The sequence below is a fragment of the Mercenaria mercenaria genome, chromosome 5 (assembly GCF_021730395.1).
Source record: "Mercenaria mercenaria strain notata chromosome 5, MADL_Memer_1, whole genome shotgun sequence".
NCBI lineage: Eukaryota > Metazoa > Mollusca > Bivalvia > Venerida > Veneridae > Mercenaria > Mercenaria mercenaria.
Genome location: NC_069365.1, coordinates 22289769 through 22301854, shown reverse-complemented (window position 1 = coordinate 22301854; position 12086 = coordinate 22289769). Strand labels below are relative to the sequence as shown.

Below are 12086 nucleotides of genomic sequence, written 5' to 3'. Positions count from 1 at the left end.
TTGCTCTACATTCTATTCAGCAAAACTATCAAAGGGCCATCACTGCAGTAAAAGTAGTCACAGAAGAATCCTTCCTTTATGGTCATCTGCACATTAAGCTTGTTCAACTGTAGATGTTTGAAGCAAATCTGGCTAATAGTGTTGGAGGAGTTGTACACACAAGATTTTCTCTATAATCTTTATAATAGCAAAACTGTCAAATGCTCATGTCTACAGTAAAATAGGTAAAGAAAAAATTCCTTTATGGTCGTCTGCACATCAATCTTGTTCATCTGTGGAAAGTCTAATAGTATGGAAGGAGTTCGGCATACAGAATTTCGGGACGTACGGACATACGGACAGCACCAACGCTATATGCCCATAACTGTGGTCATAAAAGAGCACAAATATATAAAACATAAAAGAAAAAACGTGGTACAGTTGGCTCAAACTTTTATTCTGGTTAAACAGAGCAGCATTTATTACACGAATAATGATGACAGGACAGTATGAAGCGAGAATAAAAACACTTAAATTATCACCTTTTGTATATAATAAAAAGTAAAATATACTTACAAAAAAACTTAATGAATTTTTGATTTCAAGGTGACCGATATTGTTAGTTAATATCATATCGTCTACACCTTGTTTATAAAATGTTTAATTAAATATAAGTACTATCGTATAAGTTCCTCCAGAGGTAAATCCGAAATTTCATAATTTGTCGGCAGACATAGAAGTTATCATACATTTCGATGGGAGACTAAAACAGTAAAATTTGAATAAGATAAATTGTGCTTCTTGAAACATGTCATACTGTTTATCACTGCATGTGTAAAGCTTAAAGCTAAAAGCAAATGTCAAAACGAAACAAAATGAAATATTGAGTCTAGCTTTTAGTGGAAGATTTATGTGTTACGGGACCCCCAAAAAAGAAATAGTTGCAGGATAAAATTGTTTTTACAGTCTTTAATTACCTTGAGTCGTTTACCTTTTTAATGAGTGCCTTTCTTGTAAATGTCGTGATAACGATAACAGTTTTTTTATAGATAAATAGCTAAAGACGTATCAATCAAAGCAAATTGTTACATTTGTATTCAAAGAATGTGTGTATTTTCAAGCAATGAGATTCCGTATTCATCAACATTAAGTTTTACATTTATATTTTGCCTTTTAATGTTAAGTTGGCAAGACTATAGTCTTTTACAAAAGACGAAAGATTAGGGTAGATTTCCCAGAAGCACAGAGTACCCCAAACACAGCATCGCAAACTAGGCCCTCGACAAAAAAGATGCTGTAACGGAAAATATTGTAGACGGTGCATTAAGTAATTTAAGTGCATTTTAATTATATGCAAAATACAGAAAAAAATTCAAAAAGGTCTGTAAATCCAAAAGTTAATGGACAACGTAAATTTAGGTACATTGTAATATACTTTATGAAATATAAGCAATTGTGGGGGTAAATATAACATTTTAACATTCTTTAAAAATTCTTAAATATTTCTATTTATTGTCAAAATTAATTTACAGGTGCTATAAAGAAAAGTACGTATAAAAGCAAGAGAGGAAAATTGTCTCCTATCTTTCGTCAAAATTAAAGGCTTCGACTGCCTTTGATATAAAATGTATCTACTTGAAATATCTACTGATATGTACATTTCCTTGGCTATTATCATTCTCCTCCTGTCATTTTACCGCGGACATACTGGGTTGTTTCTACCTGGGTTACAACCCCTTCTGCAGCCCCAAAACCATCGTGAGGTCAAGCGTCTACCACCAGGCCTGCAGAAGGTTTGAAGATTGCATCTGTGTGAGCATCGATATTTCCCAGGAACGCATTCGATGACACGTATAACAAATCTACATGTCTGTCGCTTATTTATCCCACCACCTGATACCTCTTTAACAGAAATAAACAATAACACTTGCTAAATAAGTGTTAGACATGTTGGACAACGTTTCCCTATTAGAGATTTTCAGCTTACTTCGATGCGGACCACGGACTGCGTACTTACTATAGGGGTTTTCTCAAACTGTATATGTTTTTATGCATAACTGAACAGCGGCATATTTAGCATCCGGTTCTTATGCTTATATCCTTTTACCTTTTATACCCTTTTTATAAATGTATCTATACAATACCTTCGGCTACCGTATTTATAAATAAGACATCGCAAACTTATTCTTTTTTATCTGAAGTGTAGCAACTTATTTATATGCTTGTAGTCAATTTCGTGACGTTCAAGCCAGTATTCGCTAGCAGTGAAAACGACTGTTAATTCAACGATCAACATACCTTTTAATCAAGGATTTGAACCAATGCCCACCTGGTAAGGAGACAGACACTCTTACCCTGTGCCGCAAGAGGTTCGCCTATTTTAGATCAGGGAATCAAAACAACATATTATACAAGTTAATTGAATATTTGGTATCAAATAATGTTATTGTGATTTTGGAAACATAGTTTCGTACTATTGCACTCAGGTAGCTTAAATGCTGTTGTACGACGCACAATTTACGATGCATGACATATTAATGCACCGCGGTAAAAAATGTCTTACTTGGTATTATACATGTATATTCTGAACTATTTCAAACCCTACAAATTCATTTTTACACGGTACTGAATTCATTCAGTTTTCCCGGTCACGTTATAAGGATATAAAAGATGGCTACATTTTAATTTTTTAAATAAATATATACTGCGAGTTTTCATGAGTTTAAATCTTTGTCCAAGTTCCCCAAAGCCGAGTATCTACACATCCCATATGTATGCATGTGTTCGAAAAGGTACCCGAGTGAAAATTAAAGGCTTTGTCAATAATGATAAAGGCTAGTCTCGACTACTAAGCTGGTTATATCAAATGGCCACACAGAATTGCTCAAATGGTGTCAAAAATATGATTTCGTTGACAATTCTATGCATGCACTGGCCATAAAACATTTTTTTGGAATATGATCAGAATTTGACCTTGGACACGTCCCATGCCTACTGTTCACAAACCAATTTTCGGTCTCAGCTGGGTTTTAGATTGACATTTTGACAGCCAATTTTAATGGTACTTAAAGATTAAATTCCATTTGAGACTGATAACATGCAATTCTGATATCAGATTTTTTTATTTCCAAACATGCTGATACATAACTAATTCAGGATGTTTTAGCTAAAATATGGTAATGTATCGGATCCCGTTTCGACGGGGTTGAAAGATACATGTATGAGAACGTCCTGTATATTTAGACAAAGTGTTGAACTAAATCATTCAAGATATTTCATTAAAACTTCTTTTTTATCGAACATTAGATTCAATTATCAAAATTAAGGCAAAACAATGACCTTTTTCGTACAGAAGTCTACGAGAACACGATATTTATACTATGCAACAAAAATTAAACGGACTTTCATTTCATTCAGAATGTTTTGTTTTTTTTTCACAATAATATTTTGTACTGCATTTGTTTCTTATTTTGTGTTGTAAGAAAAACTAGTCTAGGAATTGTATGAACGGACACATATTAAAACCAGGAATCGCCGTTATCTTCAAATCCATGTTTCAAGTTGTATTTTTTAATGCATGAACATATTAAGGTAAAGTATTATCGTAGTACAGTGGCTTCGAAACTTCACATGTCATGTCGTTCGATTCGCGCAGAGGTTAAGTAACGTCAGAAATGTCTAAAAATATAAAAACAAAATGATAAAGCATACAGATAATCGAAGAACCTGCTTAACGCAAGTAAAATGCGACAGGGTATTTAGATGACATCTGAAAATTGCGATTACGTGTTTCAAATGTAGCCTGTTCACTATCCATATATTTTTAAACGTATGTATTGTATAATAGCAGATAATTATATCACAATACACTAATTTGTACAACGAAGGTAAAAGTAACTACACATATAGGTAAAACCGCCTCGATAACCTAGTGGTAGAGCGTCTGCTTCGAGTGCGGGAGGTCGTGGGTTCGATCCCCGGCCGCCTCATACCAAAGACGTAAAAAATGGTACTAGTAGCTTCCTCGCTTGGCGCTCAGCATTAAGGGGATAGTGCTAGGACTGGTCAGCCCGGTGTCAGTATAATGTGACTGGGTTGGGTATCATGCCACGTGTCTACGGCGTGATATTCCAGTGAGGCAGCACTATAAAGCTGGGCATTGTGCTCACTGCTACAAGTAGACACCGTCGTTTATATGACTGAAAAATTGTTGAAAAAGACGTTAAACCCAAACACACACACACACACACACACACACACACACACATATAGGTAAAAGAAACATATATACCCTAAGTATGTTTTCTTTTTTGAGAACCTTTAAATATTTTGAGAAAACCCATACTGTTAGTACGCAGTCCGCTGTCCGCATTCCGCGTGGAAGTAAGTTGAAAATCTTTATTTAAGAGTTAGTAAATTCGGATACTGATAATGAAACAAGACAGTGTGACAAGATTCATATGCTGTGCATTAGGACGTTTTGGAAAACATGCCATACTAAGAACTGAAGTGTGTGTTGACGTTTTAAAAACATTAAGATAATTCAATTAAATATCATTTTGTACCATTAACAATGTTTGTATTAAAAATCTAGTCATCCACTTACTTTCCATCCAGTATATTTTAGTTTCCTCGCACATTCTTGCTGTATTTTCAGAAATCATGTGACGTGGTACCTCTCTATTTGTGTACGTCCATTTTACAGACTCCTCGTCTTCAGCGCTCTTCTGTTCGTACATGTCAACCTATGTAACAGGCATAATTTCCAACTAACATAATAAGGAAGCTATTCAGAAAATTCATCAATTACTGAACATTTTAAGCATTGCTAACAGGTTCAAAGGTTGCAACATTTCAATACATGTGCGAATCTGTCCAATCTATATAACTCTAATAAAACAATTTCGAAAATATGTTTGGAATTCTGTTACCATCAGTTAACCACTCATGTGTATTGAACTAAGAAATGTAGATGCAATCTTACCTCTCCGTCCGTGTATTTGTCAGTATCTGTAGTTGGCGTTTCGGTCTCATTCATGAGCTGTGCAAAGCACACGCTTTGATCCTTAGCTTCTGCATCCGCAAATCTCGTTACAACCAACCCCTTAAATACATAATAAGGTAAAAACAAGTGTCATTGAAAACGACGAAATGTAGAAAAAAATATTGTTCAAAGGGCTAAGCAAAGGAAAAACAAATTGCTAAGGTAATGTGTTTATCTTGAGAATAGACAGGTGTTTAGCATATTCCGCATCCAATCTGTAGAAAATAAAAGCTTTATATAGAACATTCGTAAAAGAACAGTCAAATTACAATTATAAGACACAGAGTTAGATCTCTGCACAAAAATGTTTTGAGTATTCAGAATTTGCCGAGTAAACATTTTCTTGTAAATATTAATTCAATTGCGCAAATGTACTAAGAATTTGCCTGAGACGATACACATTACAGTATGTGCTATCAGCACTGGTATATGACGCTTAGTAAAATGTGGCTACGGTGACGTAAAACGGATGTGACACCATCAACGGCGAAAAGGAAATCGATAATATAGGACAGGTAGTGACTTTCTTCGGGTATTGCGAAATGCTTAAGACGTGTCATATAATGTTTGCTCAAATCCATGCTATTCAGAAATAGTTTTCTTTTCGCAATAAAATCATAACTGAGTTAGAAATTATGTCTTGAAGACCTCAATGACAGCGATTTTGCTTGTAACTTTGTGGACGGAAGTCAGGGGAGAATACTAGGGTCACGGATTGAGACTTTTGTTTCGTATGCTATATCGTGTTCTGATCACATTCTTCATAATGAAAAATGACATGTATATATTGCATATGTATGAGACCACTGCTTTATTTCTACATGTTCATGCAAACCTGATGTAATTTGTTGAACATGTAAGACATACATTATATGTGTGTGTGTCTGAGTTTAACGTCTTTTTCAACAATTTTTCAGTCATATTAACGACGGTGTCTGCTTGTAGCAGTGAGCACAATGCCCAACTTTATAGTGCTGCCTCACTGGAACATCACGCCGTAGACACGTGGCATGATACCCACCCAGTCACAATATACTGACACTGGGCTAACCAGTCCTAGTACTATCCTCTTAATGCTGAGCGCCAAGCGAGGAAGCGTCTAGTACCATTTCTTCGTCTTTGGTATGAGGCGGCCGGGGATCGAACCCACGACCTCCCGCACTCGAAGCGGACGCTCTACCACTAGGCTACCGAGGCGGTTTATACATTATATTGGTCAATAGCTATTTTATGACGGTCAATAGCTGTTCATAGCTAATGTTGTCTATTTATGTAACATTGACTTAAAATAAAATTTGTATCTTGTATCTTGTATCTACTTAATCAAGACATCTCCGTGGAAAGACAGTTAACAACTTATAATCTAAGTGTAGGTTTGCAAAATAAACAACATATTAAATCTGTTGATATCAACGTTCATATCATTGAGAATATAATGCTGCACATTGTTTATAGTGGTTGAAATAAAGCCTCAATGAATTCCGTTACCTTTCTTTCCCTACAGTTCTTTTAATAACGCCAGACTATGTTATTTTATTTACGTTTTCGAAAACCATGTTTGAATATGGTCATCACAATTATCACCAAGTGTAGTATACAATGGGCGCATTCGGCATACAAACCCGTGTAACTCGGACTAGTTTACCTGAGTGACACGAGTAACAATTGTAGTCCGAACGCTTTATCAAGTAACTTAAAGTGATGGAGAACATTACCTATATCAGTATATGCTAACAGTTCAAAGGCTTCTGAGCTGTAACAATAGTAAAGAATGGTTACTACTTTTGACACATAAATGACTTCATTTTCCAAAATAAACAGCTGATCAGACGAGACAGAATCCCTCGTATCAGAAATTATGTTGAGTTAGTGGACTAAATGTTTATGTATGCGATATAGTGTTGTTAGTTGCGTGTATCTTACATAATGTTTGCATAATGTTTGCATTTTTAATGACAATGAAATAAATGATTTTTGTGAAGAACCGAACCTAACCTAATAAAGATATGTTTGATGACTATAATGAGGACAGACTGTCTGGTATCGTTGTTAGAGATGAACTGGTACGACTTCTGTCAGAGTGAAAAATCAGACTGGATTATTATCAATCGACTTTTCAGATTCTTGGAACAAGTAACACTTGGAAGAATGTTCAGTCCATAATGTTTAATAGACTAGAAATTTCTATTTTATGTTAATTTATACTTAAAATTATTTCAGAGGCAAGAGCTACAATTTATATTAGTCCTCTTATATCTACATATGACTCTACTAACCCGGGTTATTTCAAATTAAAGGGTGTTTGGTATAATTATTTCTTTTTTTTTATTGTTGTGATTGAAATTCATAAAAGGAAACAGTGGAGACCCTGATCACATGATCTGTTTTACGATGTTCAATCTGCACTGTTTGCCAAGACCCATTTATAGGAAGAAATATATTACGAAAATGAATAAGCTCAACTCTGCTGACTGTCTCTATCCGCCCATGCTAATGAATTTTTTTTTTTTTAAATATGTCTTTGTTTAAAATGACATAACTGAATTCACCATGCTCACAAATAGCACATTACAAACAGTATGCTTTTTTCAAACTTTTTTACGTAATACAGCCATGAAATGTGCTAAATGCTAGTCTGACTTTTAAAAGACCAAGTACCAGTTCTTGATGTTGGTCAATTGGGTTCAACATCATTTCCAACAATCTTATTGCCATATATGACTGCCAGTCACAAATGGTAACAAATGTTCACTCTCCTTGGCAAGCTTAGCAACCTAAGTGGCTTACCAGTCCACTTTCATAAGCAACAGTCAACTCTACATTCATATGGACTGAGGTAGGTTGCAAATGGCCAAGGGAGGAATTTCATCGCTAACCGGATCAAACCCGTGAACTTTGGACCGACAGGACAGTACATCAACTACTGAGCTAACTAAACAACAGTGCCATAATTATGTGTCTGTGGAAAGATGGTTTGCCGGCAAGTAGGGAGGTTGAATTATTTACTTATAACTTCAACATCAATGTTTGGCTTCTGTTGTGGATTATTTGTCCTTATCACTCATTATGTGTTCTTAAGCCAAGATGTTTTTCTCAAAGTTTTCCCTTGTGAACATAGAAAGGAAACTTACAAGCTTTAAGAATCAGATCGAGAATCATCGAAATATGCTTGACACGGATGTTGCTGTAAGAAGCTGATTTCTCAACATATGTCCTATTTAGCAATATTTACAGATGTGGGCATGAATGCCAAAAGAGCATTTCAAAGTTACTCTGTATTTGTAAGAAAGTAAAAGGTTTCAAAAAAAAACAATGACAGCACGCTCCACTATTCGAAGGCAATTGTCAATATGAATGATTTTCGGTTCTAGAATCGATATAATGATTCAAGGATTATTTGACTTGATTCTATGATCTAACTTAAAAACCGTGAATAGATATAAGAAGTTTTCAACCCAGTACCCAGTTTGGAGATAGTAATTTGCATGCAGACACAACAATATCTATGCACAAGAAAAAGGGCATAACTTGTCCAAAATTAAAGTTTTGGGAATTGATTCTTTGACCTTCCTTTACATCACTGGAGACATGTATGGAAGTTTCAATCCAATATCTGCATTAGTTTCTGAGATAGTAACTTGCATGCAAAACTTTAACCAGCTTTTTCTATGTTTTAACAATGGGGCATAACTTGGCCGGAGTTCAAGTAAGAGTTATGGAAGTTGATGCCATGTCCTATACAACATGGAAGACATGTGTGAAGTTTCAACCAAGTATCAGCATTCGTTTAAAAAAAACTTGCATGCAAAACTTTAACCCCTAAAAGGGGTCTGACTCAAGTAAGAGTTAGAGGCTTGTGATATGTTGATATGACCTTATTTTACAGACCCGTAGAAATGTGTGAAGTTTTAACCAAACATCTGCATTAGTTTAGATGTACTAACTTTCATGTAAAACTTAAAACTGCATTTTCTAAGTCCAAAAGGGGCATAATTTTGTCAAAATACATATTAGAGTAATGGGACTTGATCATCTGCGGTTAGTTAATGACCTTAAAAAGTAAAAATTGGTTTCAAAGCAAATGTCTATAAATGAGACCCATAATTTACATAAGATTCGTTCAAGAGCTATCCAACTAAATTATTTTGGTAGGTCTGATGAGTGGAAAGACTTATTTGAAGTTTCATTTCAATATCATCTGTGGGTATTGAGATAAAACCTTGAAAGTAATTGCACCCAAAATTTTACCAGTCTACCAACGACGCCATGTTTAAAGTGTTAATGTATTCCGATACGATCACCCGCCTTTCCCAGCTTCTGGAGGTGGGTAGAATTCGGGTGACACAACTACTATCGCCCGGGTTACACGAGTTATACTCGAGTAATACCCAGGGTGACTCGGGTTAGCTCGAGTATGTATGCCGAACGCGCCCAATAAAAATACCAATTATGACAAACCAATAGTTGACATTGTATACTATTATATAATCAATCAATAATCAATAATCAATCACTACCAATATATGAAATTTCTGTAAGCTGATTCCCCAGAATATTTAATATTTTATTAACTTACATTTAAGTTATCAAAGATAACTTTATTACATTCATAGTTATAAGCAGATAACTTTATTACATTCATAGTTATAAGCAGATAACTTTATTACATTCATAGTTATAAGCATAAATGACCTTTTCCAGGCAAAGCAACTTAGTTCTCGTACCTTCTTGTAACCACAAGTTTCTACGTTATGCATAATTAATTTTACCGAAATGACTTTTGATAGTTATGTACCTTTTATTCATTACTTAATACTTGATCTACTCTTATCGCTTACATGTTTGTAATCGTAAATGACCTCTGCTACGTTACGTATCCGTATGTCCTCTTCTGTCTCCTCCTCTTCAATTTCCCCACCATTTGTTTTGTATGTCTGGTGTGCAACCTGATCAATAAACTTTCAAACTTCTGAACAATGTCCATAGAAATACATAATCGAAACATAAACGCGAAATAACATAATCTGATCGAAAATGGGACGCTTTTGTTTAAAATGTGAATCAGATGAAATGTTACAGCTTTTCATGAACAATATACATTTTAAAGAAAATACATTATGAAAGGAGCATAGGAAACATGCAATAAATTAAACAACTAAACAGCAAATACAACAAGGTATAGAAAAATAGCTATCAAAAGACTTGGCATGTTAGGTACGGGAAATGAAGGTAACTCGTAACTTAATCATTGTACTTTTACCAATGTTTGGCTTAGCTCTGAATAAAGCATCAAGCTTATTTGAACTACTTCGCTTCCTAGAAAAGCCAATGCTAGTGTCATATGAGAAGGTGTGACCGTGAGCTTTTGTCAGTTATTAGCCAGAAGCTCTGTGTAGTTTCATAAACAAAATGAAAAGGTGACAATATAATTGGCTCTATGAACATGAAAACTAATATTTTGTGTAAGGGTTCAAACTCGAGTTTTTATTTGTGTAAGCTATTCCTTCATCTATGCGTACTTGAAACAAGCACAAAGCATTTCATATGTAGTTACATGTTGAATCACAAAATATGTTATTAAAGATAATTATTAGCTTCAGACGTTCCTACCTTATAACTATCCGAAGTTACTTTCGATCCAAAATAGACAGAAACAATAACGAGCGCAGCCACAATTGCCAAGACAACTACACCAGCTATCACACCGACTGCAATTCGCTTGCTTGTACAACCTTTAGTTCTATTCACCGACACCTTGCAAATTCAATGATAGCTTCGTTACATGGATCAGTTGCTCGGTAAGCATAAATATATAACTCAATATTTTATCACGTGTTATTCAGTAAAATAAACATATATATCCTAGTACAATAACGAATAAACAAAAATATATAAATATACAACTCTGTAATAAAAACATATATATTAAAAGAACACTCGATTTAATTTAAACCACAATCTTTGTTCATTGTGTCATATGAACAACAATTTTTCCGACAGTTCGGATGGTTTAAATATAACTTAACGTCAAAAGATAGTCTCTAAATTTCTCTTTTTCTAACTTAAGAGCATTAACTCGTTTTTTTACTGGTAGAAAATAAAAGTATCTTTTACAGTATGTTTCTTTTATATTAATTATTGAATATCTTTTACAAAAATATAAAAGATTTAATGAATATATGATATATGAAATAAATGTCATGAAAAAATAACAAATAAATAATTAATTGATTGAGCCAGACTAGCCTGCGATATTTAGTCAGCCTGTATCAATTTTCCTTCCATTCAAAATATTATGCTAGCATTATATATAATATCAGTTATATGTTGTTTGAATTGAAAAAAGAGATTGCCTTACCTTTTCAGGCACTCCCGTCACTGTGACAATTTCCGCCTTCCAGCTCTCCATCCCTAATACCGGTTTCATCCGATAAAATGTAGTCAATATCCCTTGTTCTTAACGAGCTAATAAGGCTTGAAACTGGTCGGGTTATATAGTCAGAGAGGTTTGTCTGGTATTTTACTGGGGATTTTGCAAAAAAAAACGATAACCAATCACATGTAAGAATTTCATATTATCAACCCAATCATTTTTTTTAATAATTTATTTTGTAAACACGGACGTGATGAAACTAGTTTGTACCCGGAACGGACCACCTCCAAGGACAAAATGTACGTTTTGTTTCTCTATTTAAATTTTCACGTTAACATATAATAATATAAATAAATACATATTGCAATAAAGTCTATTGGGATATCCATTGCCGAATCGGTTAATTCGAACTAATTGATTCTGTAGCTTTTGGCTGCGTTCTGATAGTGATTATGGGGCGCTATGTAGCTGACTAAAGGCTTTACAAAGGTGTCAAGTCTAACACTAAATAAACATGATAAACATTGTGCGATTACGGAAGCCTATATGAGGCACCCTGATTATGAGATGATGTCGTCTCCGTCGCGTTGCACACAACAACAAGTCTTAAAATATTTGACGAAAAATCTCCATACACCATATCATGTTGTCTTAAGACATGCCAACGTGTCGAGTTATCTAATCCCGACA

General features: G+C 34.5%; 1 protein-coding gene across 2 annotated transcripts; it reads right to left on the bottom strand.

Annotated features, from left to right (window-relative positions):
- Positions 1-415: 415 nt before the first annotated feature.
- LOC123556621 (uncharacterized) lies at positions 416-11538 on the bottom strand. 2 transcript variants are annotated; one of them, XM_045347500.2, is made up of 6 exons: positions 11382-11538; positions 10634-10777; positions 9862-9969; positions 4964-5083; positions 4586-4724; positions 416-1881 (listed from the first exon to the last, which is right to left on the bottom strand). In XM_045347500.2, exons 1-6 carry the CDS (start codon positions 11448-11450, stop codon positions 1673-1675), a joined length of 789 nt encoding a protein of 262 aa, XP_045203435.2. In that variant the 5' UTR covers positions 11451-11538; the 3' UTR covers positions 416-1672. The 2 variants fall into 2 exon arrangements, with proteins under 2 accessions (XP_045203435.2, XP_045203436.2); XM_045347501.2 differs by lacking the exon at positions 416-1881 and adding an exon at positions 3253-3657.
- Positions 11539-12086: the final 548 nt, after the last annotated feature.